The sequence below is a fragment of the Scatophagus argus genome, chromosome 13 (assembly GCF_020382885.2).
Source record: "Scatophagus argus isolate fScaArg1 chromosome 13, fScaArg1.pri, whole genome shotgun sequence".
Classification (NCBI taxonomy): Eukaryota; Metazoa; Chordata; class Actinopteri; family Scatophagidae; genus Scatophagus; species Scatophagus argus.
In genome coordinates, this window is record NC_058505.1 from 21,481,811 (window position 1) to 21,499,158 (window position 17,348).

At 39.8% G+C, this 17,348-nt stretch overlaps 1 protein-coding gene across 6 annotated transcripts in view; it reads left to right on the forward strand.

The window, feature by feature from the left end:
* asph (aspartate beta-hydroxylase) overlaps positions 1-15,908 on the forward strand; it is a 33,287-nt gene extending 17,379 nt beyond the window's left edge. For 4 of the 6 annotated variants that reach the window (XM_046408011.1, XM_046408014.1, XM_046408009.1 and 1 more), the window contains 8 exons: positions 3,989-4,078; positions 5,296-5,379; positions 6,010-6,119; positions 6,338-6,391; positions 7,845-8,694; positions 9,419-9,469; positions 9,622-9,669; positions 13,189-15,908. In XM_046408011.1, the coding sequence (XP_046263967.1) occupies positions 3,989-4,078; positions 5,296-5,379; positions 6,010-6,119; positions 6,338-6,391; positions 7,845-8,694; positions 9,419-9,469; positions 9,622-9,669; positions 13,189-13,196 (1,295 nt within the window). In that variant the 3' untranslated portion in view covers positions 13,197-15,908. The remainder of the gene's footprint in view (positions 1-3,988; positions 4,079-5,295; positions 5,380-6,009; positions 6,120-6,337; positions 6,392-7,844; positions 8,695-9,418; positions 9,470-9,621; positions 9,670-13,188) is intronic. The other 2 variants (XM_046408013.1, XM_046408010.1) reach the window with 2 other exon arrangements.
* Positions 15,909-17,348: the final 1,440 nt, after the last annotated feature.

A 17,348-nucleotide genomic window follows, 5' to 3' on the forward strand; every position in this document is an offset into this window, starting at 1 on the left:
AATTAATCATTATTACTAGCTTAGATGGCTGAAGTCAACGTGACCAGGGTGTGAGTTTCTGTGTCAACGTTTTAGTGATCAGCTTGCTGTCATGGATGCAGGGATAACAGCTGATTTAGAAACCAGTTCTTCCTGCTCTGTGATGGAGTGACTCCAGAAACATTTATTTACACAAGGTGAAAGGTTAAAGGTACAGCACATGCATGACTTCATAGCTTAAGTAACCGACTTCTAAGTGATGATCATTTTGGAAACATGGAAACATTTCTCATTGTCCACAGTGTAATTTATTATTTGTTCAGTGCAACTTAAGCCATCATTTGAAGCAACTGAGAACTTGCATTTTCTCTTCTGTATTGGTAAGTGTACCATAAAGAGAATAGGGATCCTGCTTCGGTAGGTGTGGAGACAAAAGCACAATTTGTCAGCAAACTTAAGCTCTAAGATGTCTTCACTAGGTTGCACAGCACGTTTCATTGGAAAATTACTTCATTCTATTTGGGTGACCAGCTCCCAGGCTCCTGGTACTGTGCATGCTGGAACTCACTGGAACAACTTGTGTGCTTTACCTGTACTTTTCCCGATGGCGAGCTGGAAATGTCTGCTGTAGAGGTCTACACTGGGCTGTCAGATTCTGCGTAGCTGAACCTCAGTTTTGTCTCTTTGTTGTATAGCAAAGTTCAGGTCTACAGCACCTGTGCGCTTATGGACTTGATAGTATGGAGCCTTGTATTAGATGGCAGTGTAGCTGATATTGGACTGTGTAACAACAAGCACGGTATTACATTCATGCTGTGACTTTTATTCGTTTGTGTGCGTCATCAGATGAAACACCTGGAGAAGCAGCTAGGAGAGGAGCTAAGAAAGGTATCGTCATGCAGCCACTTGCATGAAGCTGTGCTGTGTTATAGTGTGGGCTGGACTAATGGATGTTTAGTCCTCAGAACTCGTTGAGGTCTTAGAACCAGCTGAGTGTGGGTGTGAGTTTATTTGATAAATCGGCAAAAACTCACCAGGTTTGCTTTATGAATGAGCTTTAAAATGTTTTGAAAGGATTAAAGATTTCTGGCCAAATACTGTGCTTGTTCTTGATAAGTAAAACTCATATTAAAACTGTAGCGTACTAGAGTGCCTTCATTTTAATACTTTTTTTTTTTTTTTTTTGGAAACTGGCAATTTAAGTGTTTTACACCAATTAGTATAACATGCCAGCATGGTCTGCAATGTTAACATTTTGCTTGGAGAAGTAAATAAGTGAAGTATGGCATGGAATCAACCTTACTGCAGACCAATATGCTCCTGATTCATGCAGAGACATGCGCACACCTGCTTGATGTGTAATAATGTCCAATAACGGAGTGAATTTGAGCATGGTCTTCATCCTATAACACTTAAGAGTGGTGAAACACCGAACAGTGTTGTTGCTCATCCATCCTAGAAACTTCTCCAACCAAGGATGTGGGCTGGAAACTTCGGGAGGCACTAAAGCAGCAGCTGGCTATCATCCATGAGCGCGTGGAGGCCAAGAAGCTCGCCAAGCTGGCTCTGGCTGAGGTCAGAGAGCTCCTGGCAAAAGAGGAGGAGGAAAAGGAGCTGGAGCTGGGGAGGAAGGATATAAGAGCCAGAGTGAGGGAAAGAGTGGCCACCAGGCTCAAAGAGGAAGAGGAGAGGATAGAAAAAGAAGAGGTGGAAAAGGCTCTGGAGAAACTAAGGAAGGAAAAAGCAAAACAGCTGGATGAGAAAAGAGAAGAGCACAAGGATGAGAAGGAAGGGGAGAAGAAGTTAAAGAAAGTAGGGGAGAGTGAGAAGTCGGAGAAAAGGGAGGAGGCTGAAGGAAAGAAAGCGCAGGAAGAAGACAAAGGCAGAGTGAGGGAGTCTGTCAAAGAGAAAAGAAAGAAATCTGACAGAGGAGGCAGGAAATGAAGTCATGCTTACTAAAGTGTTTAAGGAATATTTTCATCCCGTAGTAAGCCAGTGTTAGTCAGTTACTCAGTGTTAGGGTGGGGTATGGAACATCATTTTGGAGCAGACCAAAATATGTCCTGTGTGCACCAAACATCAAAAAGCATCAAGTGCCAAACTCTGCAATCAGATGTTGAGTTGGATTCATTCATTTCTTGTTACTTATTTTGCTATAGGACCATAATAATACATTTTGTTGGTACAGTACCTTTCATAGAGGAAATGTCAGCTCAGAGTCAGCTCAGAGTGAGTACAGCAAAGAAGTTACCCACACCAAGTGCCTCACATGGAGGACAGAAAATTCTGGATTTAAATCATAATTTTGCCAATTTTAAACAGCAAAGTTCTTGTACTGCTGTGGGTGTTTTTCCAGCGTTCAACAGAATAGTTGACATCTGGATTCTTTTTCCTACACAGACTGGCTTGTTTTGTTTGGGAAATGTAATATATTATGTGTCATAATCACATAAGCCATTTTTTTGGTGCCAGTTACTTCTAAACTAAACCAACGTAAGTTGGAAATCACTGGATGTTGTAGCTTACCTCTGTGTTTCATAATGTTAGTTCTGTTATGTAAAGGAAGAGGGACAAGTGGGATGGGAGCAAAAGGGACGAGTAAGGGTGGCTTAAAACTCTAGGAAGCAGTGCATGATACTCAAGTGTGATTGTACTTCAGTGTCCATGGTCATATTTATATTTGACTAGTTTGAAAATCCATCAATTTGTCACATTTTTTTTTTTTTTTTAATTGGGGGGATATAGCTATTCTTCTGTCCGAAACATGTCTTTTCTTTTGTCATTAAAGTTTCTTGTTCATCGGAGCACCTCTTTCTTAACATGAAAGCCAATCCTCTGTCCATAGTATTAACAGAATGTGTGCTAACAAGTGCCAAAACTGAGATCCTGCTATGAATTTTCAATCATGTTACATCATGTTACTGTTCGGCACACTACATTAAAGGTACAGTTTGTAAGAAATGACCAAAATTTAGTTTAAAACATAAAAACTTATCAACAGAATGTGAAGAAGCCTCAGTGTTGGCATTATGTCAGAGGCATGTATGTATTGTGTTGTAGAGATATTTACCAAAGTTAGCACACGAACCAGCCAGCCCCGACCCATCCTGTCTTGTAATACCACGCTGTACCTCTTAGCGCATAGTCTAATGAGCAAACAAAACAAACTCATAAAATAATAATAAAAGAAAGTAAATATTACTACACCCATTTTCTTCACTAAAGAGAAAAATACAACCTTACACCTTCTGAAGTTGAGTGTCTGTTACCAAACTAAGAGGAGCTTAACTGACTTGTTAACCCTTTGTAAAATGCACTTCATTCAAATGAAACATAAACGACATAAAAGTAAACTGGTTTGGTCAAAATAAATCCTCAATTCACACAATAAGATATGCAAATATTCCGACTGTACAGGCCGCTGCTGATGTCTCTCACTGCTGCCTGATGTTTTTCCTGTCCCCACGTGATGTGTCCTCCCGTCATAGTCCTTGTCAGTGCTGTTGTAAATCACCTCTTTACAGTATTGTACTGTACTGGGACACTTAAGTCAGCTGTTGGGCCGCTAGCTCCATGGGTAACTGAGCAAATGGTAGCTATAGCTGCAAACTACAGCAAACAGTTGCTTGACCAAGTTGCCCTTATTGAACAAAACAAGTTATTGGAAAACTTGTGTAATATATGTTGAAATGTAATATATGTCATATATAATGTGACAGTATAGGGTTTATGAGAACTTTCAGTCAGTCAGCAAAAGAAAACCCATGCCTTTTTGTGATGATTCATGTGATCGATTTTATCAATACTATTTCGAATTTGCAAGCTTTTTTTTTTCTTTTTTTTTCACGACATTGATAAATCTGTCCTAGTCAATAAATATGGGATGATATGTCTCGACGTGTTTTATCAAGCACCCTTTACACACACACACACACACACACACACACACACACATGCACATATCCTGTGTTTCTCCTGCCAACAATATGTGCATCATGATGTCATGTAGGACTGAAAGAGAAGACTGTTGTCGTCACTCCACGTCAGGAAGAAGCCTCTGCCCCAGTGGAGACTCCTGAACCAGAACCAACGCCGGAAGGTGCCACAATTCTTCATTATACACCCACACACACACACACAGCATGATACACACATAACCCTTCATCACAGGAACACAAGTTCTGTGTGGTTATAGGTTTCTATAGCAGCGCTTGTTGGTTTGTTATCACACCGTTTAAAGGCTTTGTGTGTACTGTAAGCATATGTCAGTGGGTGAGATAGAACTTTTGAAGTGACAAGCAAAAAGGTGCTTAAATTTTGATTTATTTTGAGAACAACATGAAGAAGTCAGAATAAGCAGTGCTGTGACATCTCTGTACTTCTACTCAGCTCCAGCCTGCTTTGTGACACTGAGCTGTACTTATTGTGTACTTCCCTGCCTCTCTGCCACTGTCACATAAACACTGGAATGTATGACGTCTTAATAAGTGGATAAGCTAACAGGGTTTTTCACACATTTCATTGGAATGTAAACATATTAAGCGAACTGGCTAAAACTGAATTAATATTTTCAGTGATGGCATATGAAGGCAAAAAAAGATCAAATTCAGTTAATGAGCAGTTTATAAAAACACTATATTTCTATACCTTTGTCAAATTTCTGCTGCATATTTTTGTAGATGTATTAACAATATATTCCAACTACTTTGAACTGTTTTATAACAATATGTTAGTTGGACCACTAAGGTGAACTAAAAAGGCAGACTTATCACCAAGAATATTAATGGCCCTGTTCCTTTAATGTTATCAGCACGCCATGAACAGTGAGTCACTCCAGGACCTTGAAACTGCGACACCCAAATGGAAATCAGCAACTGATAATATTATCAAGTATTTAACTAAATGTTGTCTCTGTTGTTTGAGGACAAGACAAGTGGCCAAAAGTTTTTAGAGGTTTTAATGAGACAAACTGCTTTGTGTTTGTCTTGATTTAGCGTGGAAGCACCTCCTACTTAAGCCACACTGCTTCTGTTTGATGTAGCTGCAGTGAACAAAAGTAGAATACATTTCACTGGAATAATTCATATGTTTGGTATAATTCAAATGCTCGAGTATGTAACATACAGATGAGTCCTCAGAGCTGAACTGTGTTAATAAAGTTCCTGCACTGCTTGGGCAGAAAACAATGAGGTGCTTTTAGAATATAATTTTAATAACGGAAACAATTTGCATTATAACGGAAGTTATTGCAGATTCATTCTCCCAGTTTATAATTTTACTTCAGCGTCATCTCTTTCTCACTCTCTCTCTCTTCAGCTGTTATTGAGCCTGAACCTGTGCCTGTGGAAGATGAGTTTGAAGCTGCTGTAGCAGAAGACATTACTGTACAATCAGCACCAGGTATGCGAGAGTGTGTGTGTGTGTGTGTGTGAGAGAGAGAATATCTTCATGTGACTATAGTGACGGGGGAAAAACTGACACTCATCAGTGCAGGCAGACAGTTAATATATATAGAGAGAGATTAGATTATGCTCATTCATATGTCAAGTTACGCTTCTTTGTAGCAAGAACATGTTATCATGCACATTTAAGATCCACTTATTAAATCTAAAAACTTGTGTTGTCTAGCAGTACTGGATATTTAAAGTCATTTCATTGGGCTGAAGGAACATTAGTATGCTTCTCAACACAGATGAGTTATTCCAACTGCGTTGATGCCATTGATTATGTGTACTGAAAGCTGTCTGCTATTGACGTGACACTGTCATCTAGGAGAACACTGGAAGCAGTCCGTTGACTACCTGGCGTGGTCGTTGGCTGTACTCGATTTGAAACAATAGGTTCAGAGTGTAGAGCAAACGGTGTGTATTTTCTGTGAGGATGTCTCACAGTTACACAAACAGGACTCTGTTCACTTTGTGTGAAATGCCTCCTGCAGAATGGAACCTGCCAAACATACAGTAGTGTGTGTGTGTGTGAGAAAGAGAAAGAGAGCAGAAGTGAAGATAATAAAGCAGAATCTCCCTCTAGAGCCCGAACTTGAGGTAGCAGCTGAACCTGAGGTGGTCTCGTCTGAGCCTGAACCTGAACCAGAACCAGAACCAGAACATGAGCCTGAGCCTGAGCCAGAGCCTGAGGAGGTTGGTAAAGTCCCTGTTGAAAGTATGGGTGTAACTGGATCCAATTGTATGGGCTTTAAGTCTTGATTCTTTTAAAAAAAAAAACTGCTGCAAGTTGAAGTACTAAAACGTACACAACAAATCCTTATTAGGTAATGTGACTTAGTCCTTAAAGGAATCAGTTATAAACTTACACAAATAAAGATGTGAACATTTCAATGACATTTATTTCTTTTCAGTTGTTTGAGGAGGATCCAGAGGTGCTGGAGGAGGAGGCTCCTGCTGTAGAGGAGGTATGTAGTTTAGTATTGTGCTCTGCATCGTAATTGCATATCAGTTTCATAAGCACTTTGCTACACTTGACAAACCAGTGTGTCTTCTTATATTGGTGTGGCAGAGTGCAGCTGATAGAACGTTGTCTTATCTTCCCTGCACGATACAAAAATGAGTTTCTGTCCCGTTTGAACTGTTGCACAGTTCTACTAATGGCTAAAAATGTCATCCTTAACCCTCGTCCAAATTCACACCCTTTCTTCTCTGTTGAATTACTTCACAAACTACTCAAGATGGTATGCATATCACATGAAACTGCACAACCTGGGCTTTCAGACAATACCTGGCACTTGTCTGCATGTTCAAGTGTTTGAGAAAATAAAACCATATGAATCTACCTCAAATTTCATCATAGTTACAGTCTGCATACAGCTCTGCGCTCATCTGCGCACTCATTACTCTCGTTTGAATTACTTGTGAACCCGTGAGCACACAGATAAGGCACGCATACTTGATGAAGAGCAGAAACAGAGCTTTGCAGTCATACCAAACACAGACTTCTACATCGAAGGCTACATAATGTGAAGGTGACAATATATCCAGCTTTGAATGACAGAGGGACTCTTTTTTTGGTTTTCATTCCAATGACTCAGAAGTTGTCAGAAGAAGAGCACGCAGGTACACACAGGCTACTGTAAATGTACAGTACAAAAGCAGTAGTCTCAGCTGATGTTCGGGTCTGGTCAGTTCAGTAAGAGCAGAGAGAAGTGAACACGGATACAACTGCATTGTACTACTTCGCTAATTTTCTGTTCTGTAAGATGTATACTGTATATCGCATGTTCGTTTCAAATCAGTTATAAAAAGGCATTAATTTCTGTCTGACACAAACTACATGTTTTTGTAGTAAAAAAAAAAATCTAATTGTCGTAGAGTATCCCACCATCATGGTTCTTATATTGCCCAGCTTCAGAGAGATTCCCCCTTGTATTCCAGGAGGTTTTTTATTTCTGTTTTATTATTATTTTATCTATATTATTGTATTATTGTTATATTTAGTTTTAGCACTAAAACAGACCAAACAGGACAGTAGCTCATTAGCAGAAGCAGCCTTGTTCAGTCAAAGGCTAGAAGCACAGGCTAGTCAACACCACTCCAGCTAGTTAGTTTTTATCGAAGAAATGTTAATAGATGTCATGGAAGACAAGTAAACATATGAAATTGTTGGCTTTATGGACAGCTGTTGCAAATTTCAACTATTCCTTAAATAGCTCCACAGCTGAGTCCTTGTTCTGGTATGGTATTCATTCTAGGCATGTTTGCTGTTTTCAGTTTTTGAAAATGATTGCGTTCAAGCATCGTTGCTGACCAGCTTTTCGTCCACATGAAAGCAGGAACATACCCTTTTCTGTTTTAACAGTGAATAAAAAGGGCATATCTTTTTATAACCTTTGTCGATGTTGCTTCATTCAGGCTGCTCCAGCTGAAGAGGAGCTGGCAGCTGAGGAGTTTGCAGAGGAGATGATGGCAGACCAGCCTGCAGAGGGGGCAGCAGCTGAAGAAGCTGCACAGGAGTTGGAGGAACTGGCAACAGAACAGGATGCTGATGAGGTGGTGGAGGAGTTTGCAGAGGAGGTGGCCTCATATGTAGAGGCTGTGGCAGAAGAAAGCACTCCTCCAGAAGAAGTTGCTGAGGAGCCTGCTGAAGAAGAGGAGGCTGTTCCTGTGGAAGAAGCTGTTGAGGAGCCTGCTGAAGAGGAGGAGGCTGTTCCTGTGGAAGAAGCTGTTGAGGAGCCTGCTGAAGAGGAGGAGGCTGTTGAGGAGCCTGCTGAAGAAGTGGAAGAAGCTGTTGAGGAGCCTGCTGAAGAAGAGGCAGCTCCTTCAGACGCGCCTGCTGAAGAAGAGGCTGCACCTTCAGAGGAAGTTGTTGAGGAGGTAGCAGAAGAAGAGGAGGCAGCTCCTTCAGAGGAACCTGCTGAGGAGACCATTGAAGAGGAGGTAGCTCCAGCAGAAGAAACTGTTGAGGAGGTAGCAGCAGAAGAAGAGGAGGAGGAGGCGGCAGCTCCTTCAGACGAACCTGCTGAGGAGCCAGCTGTAGAGGAAGAGGAAACTCCTGCAGATGAAGCCGCTGAGGAGCCAGCAGCAGAGGAAGAGGAAACTCCTGCCGATGAAGCTACTGAGGAGCCAGCTCTAGATGAAGAGGCAACTTCTGAAGATGAAGCTGCTGAGGAGCCAGCTGAAGAAGAGGAGGCTGCATTCTCAGATGAGGCAGTGGAGGAGACCGCAGATGCAGAAGAAGTAGTGGATGAGGAAACAGCCCCAGGTAAAGAGGACAAGACACAAGTAAAAATATTAGCTTACATCACAGATGTTTGGTGCTGTCAGAGCAGTCTCAAATTGATAGAATTTATTTCCGTATGTTGTACACATATCCTGCTGGACAGCTTTTCAGGCTCACATATTTTCCTCGCTATAATCCTTGCGCATATGTGGAAAAAGAAATTGTGTTGCTGTTTGCACGTGTCTCCAGTTTTTGTGCTGTCTGTAGCCTTATATTTGGATAATGACAAATTGGTTTTTGATGGCTCAGTGAATGAAATGGTTCCTGACATCAGTTTGTCAGCAACTTTAGGTAGAGTGTGATCCAGCCAAAGTAGGCTGTAGGCTGTTGTAGGCTATTGCTGTTCAGCTCTATGAGTTTTCTTTAATCCACTATCAAAGCATGACTGCAGCTGTCTCATGGACATGTTCGCTGGCGACCATCGTACTCAGCCTCTTAGCAATAAATCCATTTCTACCACTAAATGAATAACATCCCCTCTGCCTGACACAAAGCTTGTAGCTGAACCATCAGGACAGCCTAAATCAGATCAGAATTCCTTTATTTATCCCCAAGGGGAAATTCTTTAAAATTCAGGGGACTCATTTTACAACTTGAATACACTGCAGTGTGTGTGTGTACAGCATTATTCAGGGAAATGTGATTTATTTCATTGTTGTCAGGAGCTCACAGTAGTTCACGGTTTCAAATGCTTTACATTCCGCAGTTACAGAGACAGAAGAAGTAGCACACGATGCAGAGGAGGCAGCGGAAGAAGGTGGGTACACACACACACACACACACACATAAACATCCACAGTTGTACTGTGTGTTTACCACTGTGCTGTATATTACTTTACAGTTAGTGCGGCCAAAAGTTTTGGGAGTGGACATCATTAAGGTGTTTTGCAATGTGTGTTTTTTTTGCAGCAGCAGATTTTGTGGAGACACAGGAAGAGATTCAGGATGAGCCCACAGGTAAACTTTGCTCTCAACATACTTGATGTTCATAATGAGGACTTAAACAAAATGTGACCCTCAGAGACGTCAACACCTAGCCAGCAAAAACCAAAAATGCATCTTTTTTTCTTGCTGTGTTTCAGCGACAAACTACAATTAAGCTGATGATAATTTTCTTGATTAATTGTTTGACTACTAAAATATCAGATAAACACAAAAGACACTAAAAACTGTACATTGTTTTCTAAAGTCAAAAGTGACATCTTCAGGTGCTTTTGTTTTGGTTTGAACACCTGTCCTAAACCCAGCGATGCTCATTTATAATGTTTACAGCATTATAGAACATATATAATTTTGCTATTTTAGCATTAACATGGATTTTAATGATCTGTTGTACACAGTGTTTCTGTAACTTATTTGCTTTGTCACTTGTTGACATGCTAGCCTTGTTAGATGACTCCAACTCACCTGATCAATAACAAACATTAAGCATGATTCACTAATGGAAAGTACGCTGTACACACAAAAATTCATGTTTTATGACCAACCTGAACGCTCCCCTTAGGGTTTCAGGCAGTTAGCTCTCTAGTAATTCAAACCATGGCCAGATGTGCCAGCGGATCTCTCCCCCACAGCTTCGAGACAATAATAACAATAAATATACGTATAAACACATGTACACACATACATAAGTACCTCATTACTGCATACAGTTGGCAGACACGAGTCATAACTAAAACAACAGAAGATAAAAGGAAAATAACACAAAACACCTGCCTATTTTATAGCCCCTTGACCCTAACCAACCCCATCCCACAGATCCTTCTCCGAAATTCACAAAATGCTAGATATTTCAGATAAGTACATACAACACAACACAACACAATATAATAATAAGGAGTTAAATCATAGTTCGAGCTACATCGAGCGCCTCCTTCCTACCTTTAAGCACACGCTGGCCTGCTCCTTTCATCTTGCAAACAGATAGCTCCAAAGCTAGCATCTCTATTAAGGAGTAAATCCACTGATGCATAGAAAGTGAGTGCGGTGGTTGCCACCTAACCGCCAGCGTCATTTTAGCTACTGCACGTGAAGATAGCCACAGCAACCTTTGGATGTGGTTAAAGTTTTGCCCGGAATCTTCATTTGAAAGCATACATTTTGGAGAGAAGTCGATGTCTAAGCCGAGTGCATCAGAGATATGTTTTGCTATTTGTTGCCAGAAATTTTGAGCTGATGGACACTCCCACATCATGTGCAAGAAAGTCCCTATCTGATTCAAATCGCACAGATTACAGTTTGGAGAAGGAGACAGCCTAAACATGAAGCGCTGCTTTGGTGTTAAATAACTACGTTATTGGGAGTTGAGATTGGTTAATTTATTATTAAGATTTTGTGAGGAATGAGAAACATTCCTCCAAACTCTAGGCCGGTCTATAGGTGATTCAGAGCAGTCCTTATTCCACACATTTGGCATCACTAAATGAGTCTGCATACGTTATTAAAAGAAAGAGTTTGATGACAGTTTAAATGTTTCACTCAAATCCTGAAAGCTTCTTAACCCGCCATCATTCATGATATCTTCTAAACAGTGGATTCCTGATTTATACCACTGAGGTGAAACAAAGTGCTCTCTACCATACTTAAGAAAACTGTTATTATAAATATTTATATTATATATAAATATTTTAGTTGTCACATGCCATTTAGATGTCCAATTGTATATTCTTTCTATTTTCCTGAAGCTTTGAATCACATTGGCTATTATTGAACCGATTTACATTTATGGACAGAAAGACCTGTAAACAAAAAATCATTTAAAGAAACAGGTGCCACCAGATTCTTCTCTATGTTAAGTTATGGAGGTGAGGATTTCTCACTAAACCAGTTTAACAAAGGACGAATGGTAAGAGCGTGGAAGTAAAGTTTGAAATTAGGGACTGATAAACCTCCTAGTTCCTTCTTTCTTTGTAAATTGGCTAACTTTATATTATGTCATCTAACTCGCCATAAAAACCTAGTGATGATGCTATGTATTTTATCCCAGCATCTTGGAGGGGGTGCCAAAGGCATCATGTAGCTACATAAATTAACTCTAGGAAGCACATTCATTTTAATTATTGAGATTCTACCAGACAGAAATATAGGTAGCTTCTGCCGTCTTTCCAGGTCTTGTTTAATCATGCTAAGGGTGTTATTAGAATTCTTAATGATTGTTTTTTCTAGAGATGCAAATACATTTACCCATAAGTATTGAAAGTGAGATACTACCGTGACATTGAAATCTGTACGCTCATCCTTGCTCATAGAGTTCAATGGTAACAGGGAGGACTTAGACCAATTTATCTTATAGCTGGATGCATGACTAAACTGTTCAAATATGTCGAGGATGTTTGGAAGAGAGTACTTAATATCAGAATTTTTTTTTTTAATTATGTAAATTACATTTTTAAATGTACCAGCAGTTAAGGTTGTGTTTACCATGTTTGCTCTGTTTCCACTCTTATCCCAGCCACTTATGCCTCTACCTTTTCTATTGCATCATGTTTGATAAGGCTGGAGAAGAGGAAATGTTATCTCAAGCCTGCTGTCAACGTGGAACTGATAGTCAGTGGCACTTTTACACAAGAACACATTATCTGTTCTTTTTTTCCACTGGAAAGCCTGCAAAAGGACTTTTCTTCTTCTTCTGGGAGCAAAATCCACTCAAACACAAGACCTTTAGTCTGCTTCAGTTGCTGCTGCAGCGGTTTAATAAAAGCCACTCCATGAAGTATGAAAAAGCCTGTATTACGTGAAGCACAGCACTTGTGTGGCAGTACTGTAATGCCGTGGTTTAACATTTCATCAGTAGCAGTAATAACAGTTGGAGATATCAACAATTTCTTTTTGACTAGGTAGGTACTATTCCAAGCCAGTAATATCCTTTTTTTTCTGACTAGTGGAAATGTTGGCGATATCTGTAAATTTCATTATAACTAGTCAGTGTGTTTCTTTGACTTCTACAAATATCTCAACTTGGAATTCTAGATATCTAAAATTCAGTTTTACTTGCTAAAATCAAATTATTGAATATTATATTAATGAAATACAATTGTAATACAATTGTATGATATCTGAAACATATACAGTTTCTTTCACAAGTAGTCAGAATTGAATTTTGGTTACATATTTGAAATCGCTAGTGAAAATTCTGTTATAGATATCTGTAATTGTTATTCTTTTAACTAGTGTTGAAATCATTGTTCAAATCATGTTGAAATCATTTCCAGAAGTGAAAACCAAATCACTCCTACTAGGAAGCTTGATTAAATGTTAAAGGCCGTTACACTTTGACATATCTTGGTGAACTGACATCAGATTGTAGCACCATAATCCACCATATCTGTAGAAATTCAAACACATGCAACCTCTGGGGAACAGCACATGTTGGAACACAACTATAAATATCCAATACAACGTGACCAAATCTAACTTCATTAAGAGATACACTGCACATGTGAAGATTAAACTCTGTCCTGTTTGTGCTTCCTATAGAAACGTAGAGCCTGCCGAAGTGGACATGCTGACCTAGCAGGGACCCACTGATCAGCATCAGTACCATCTGAGCATGCTCAGAGCGATGATGCGCCTCTCCACCTCCAGAGAAACGATTGAATCGTTATGACAACACTCGCCTCTCCTCCTCCCCCCTCTGTTTTCACACCTTCCTTTGAACTTCCCTGTAGGTATATCATGTGTGAGATAATGAATTGTTTACTAATTTCCTGTTTTTGCCCTTCTTGTTTTTTTGTGTTTTTGTTTGTAATTCTTTTTTTTTCCCTTGAAGTAGAGCGCCCTTTTACATTTTTGTTCGGGGTGGTTTAGTTCTGTGTCACTGTGGCCAGATGGTCAGGCCATGTGAAGTGTATGTGCTACATTTGCAGCCAGTCTACCAGAGTCTTGTATCTGCGAGAGCTGTAACATTAAATCAGTCTGGACCTTTATTTTGAAATCTTTCATTGATGTAGTTTGGCTTCCTGGAGCTAAATTCTGTTGCCAAGTAAACTGTAGCCAAAGTTCATAACTGATCCATGATTACTCTCTATGTTAGAAGACTCTGATCTATGCAGTGAGCTGTTTGAGTTCACATATTTAAAACTTAAAATACATAACTGATTAAAAAAAAAATCAGCCGATTGAGGTCATGAAAAGTATTTCAAGCTTGGTAATCAAACTGAAGAAGTCATTTTCTGCCCCTCTGCTGTAGCTGTAGTTGTAGCTGTAGCTGTAGCTGTAGCTGTAGTTGTAGCTATGCAAAGCCGATGTGATGTTTGTGACCCACCTCCTTCCTCCACCCTGCCTCACCCCTGTCCACCCAGTTGGTTTATTTACCACTCAGTATGTGGCAACTCTAGGATGAGCCATATGCTAGCACATGAATTCAGAGAAAAAGCTTGTGTGTGTGTGTGTGTGTGTGTGTGTGTGTGCATGTGTGTGGATGTATTCCTCCTGTACTCCATGATGAGTGTGTTCTTGTGTTGACAAATCTCTTTTTATTAATCTTTTCTGTGAGTTGTAGACACCATGATGTAGTTGTTGTTCTAACTTAACCTCCGTGTGTTTGTGTTCTGTAGATTCCTAGCTGTTCTTTTTTTTTTTTCTTCACATAACATGACCAATTAACTAGATGATCAAATGAGTTTCAACTGAAGTTGTGACTTTAAACTTCAGCTCTGTATGTTCAACTGTGATGTAAAGTAGGACACCATGAACAGCACTAACCTGTCACACTGTGGTTAGAAGATTCTTTTTTTTCCCCCAAATACACCAGCTATATTTGCATTTAACCCCGTGTGACCCAGATTTCATTCATGTCTTTGGCTCACAGAGGGTTAAATAGATCAGGCTTCATATTCCTGTGGAAGTCAGGCATTACTAGCCGACTGACACCAGTTAAAATGAACCAAGATGTTTGTTTTTATCAGCATTGGTGGAACATTGCTGTCTCATTCTCTGCTTGAACCTGAAGTTGAGGGTTTTAATCACTTAAAGGGAAACTTATTTCTTAAGTCACTTTTCCTTTTTGTCTTGGTGTGTTTTTGAGTCATTAATCCAAGGTAGCAGGGCTCGTGCAAGGAAAGGAAACCTCATCTTACACATCATCCCTTTACAGAACTAAAATGGTGAAATTAAGAAATCCAAATGAGAGTCTTTTGTATTTTATTTTGAAGGTCATGGCCTGATCTGCAGGTAAACATCCTTTTGTGTCCCTGTTGTATTACCTGAGATATAACTGTGACACTAAGATGGTTTCGAGACAGTGGGTGCAGCACTGTGGAAAACATGTTTCTGTTGTGATACTGACAATCAACAAAATGTAGATACTGTTGTGGGATTAATCACAACACTGCTACGAGATGAAGTAGTGTTGTGTTGGTGGTGAGAAAGACATTCCTCGTTGTTTAAAATGCTATCATTTAGTGGCAAAGTCCCACTTTGTGTAGTCTAGTCCTCACAGATTGTTTTTAGGGATGTAACTCCTGGCAGTGATGTGCAGTCATCCATTTGTAGGATGACTTTTTCTGTAACGCTAGCTGGTCTTTTCTACTTCCCGACACTTTGTAAGTCACTGTGAACGTTAAACCTTTTTAACTTTGAAGATTACAGTCTTTACCAAGAGAAAACTTCTAGATTTTTTTAAGGGTACATTTTTAAAAAAAAGGACTTGGATATATAAAGTATAATTTTTTTTTTTTTTTTGAAAATGCTTTAAAAGCTTTTTACGAAGCCATAAGCTGTTTGTGACAGGCAGGCTTAAGGGGTTGTGCTACTTCAGGACAAACTTCATTCTCTAGGAATACAAAAGGTCGAGCAATACAGTTAAAACTGCAGAGCAAACACGCAGCCGCAGCAGCCTGATGAAACAGATATTTGACATTTGTAATTTTTGTTAAGCAGTCATGTACATGCTGTAAAAGGGTTGTGATGACATGGACAGCTTTGCTTCCAGACGAAGGAGTTAGCAGGTGACACCCGGTGCCTGCTGGAAACCTTAGACTGAGCTCTGCAGTATTATAGATGAAATAAAGTTGTTGGTTAAAACTTGCCATGTCTTCGCCTCACACAGTGTTGTCTGCAGTTCACTTACTTCCCTGCAGATACTGATGATGGTCATTAAATTATTGTGAAGTAATGATGGATTGTGTAAAGGAGATTCAAAATGTCAGTTTTCTGTAAATGATCTGTTGCTGCAATAAAAGGATTGGGACAACTCATCAGGCGTCTTTTTTATTATTATTCATGCATTTTGTGTATATGAATGTCCTAGAAGTGTGTGGTTGTGTCCGTATCTGCAGAGAACCTGCTGCCTTTATTTTTTATTGTCTCAGTATTGTGTCTGTGTTCAGGACATTTCTGGGCACCACAAATTCTGGAGAAAGATATTCAAATACTGGTGTTTTGGGTTAGTGAGGCGCTGACAACCTGCACACAAGCAATCACCTACTGTTCTCCAGAATCACTATTTAACAGCAACATACTTTTGGCGCATATTATGCGTTTAATATCCGGCAGAAGAACCAAGCAGCCAAATCCTTGTAAACCTGTAAATCAGTATTGTAGGGGAGAGATACACCAATCAGTGTCAATAAAAACAGGTGAATGAATAAGTGAATAACATTAATCATTTGTTACTTTTATTCACTTCACCTGTCAGTGGTTTTAATGTTGTGGCTAATTGGTGTATATCAGAACAGCCCTGGTTAGCTAAAGCTGTGACTGAGTTTGCTCACATCTTCTATTCTGATCTTGCAGAGGCCAACTGCAGTCAAGGCCCAGCTTAAACAAAGGTTATGCAAATACTGTATAATGCAACCTTATAATATGTTGTTATCCTACACCGTCTGGTCTCTGTCTGCCCTCCCTGAGTCTGCACTGTCGTTTCATTCTACATTCTAAGGAGAGCAACGTATTTATGTGTACACTGAACCAATTTGAATAATGAACTGGCAACAATATAAGTCTCCGGTGTAAGTCCTCCAACTGGCCTGAGATCCTGTGTTTAGCAGTTGACAGAAAGAGGAGGTCATATTATGAAGAGAAATATTCATTTACCGGGTGAATGAATAACGTTAATTTAACTTGCAAAAGCTAATGGCCAACAAGAGTGTTATGCTTTCAAGTTTTGAAAACACCATTTAGCACATCGTGTTAAGTAGTTTTGACTACATATTTATAATTCAGCCTGTGAAAGAAAGACCCGGTTCAGAAGAAGCCCTGGTGGTCTGCTGGTTAAGGAGCAGACTGTATTGACATGGTCTTTGTTAAATGTTGTTCCCCATGTCTGACTACCTGTTGCTTCTCTACTGTCAGCTTGAAATTAAAGGCATAAAATGTCCCACAAACAATTCATTGTGCTTGGATCCGGCTTTTAGCTGTTTGTGGCTCTATTTCTTTCCAGAGATGTATTTCACATTTTAAGCAGTAGAGGGAGCCCTCTACTCAATCTTCACCATTTGCTGAGCTGAATAAATGAACAGTGGATGCAATACCTGTGGTGAGGCCGAGGGACTAATATTCAAATGTGATATGAGTTTTGATGGGAGGGAAAAATTGTAACAAGGACACACTATCTGCAGAACAGACATAAAACTCAGATTAGGCTTATTTTTACTATGGGCAGTCTACCTGTGAAAGCTAGTTATCCCGTGAATACA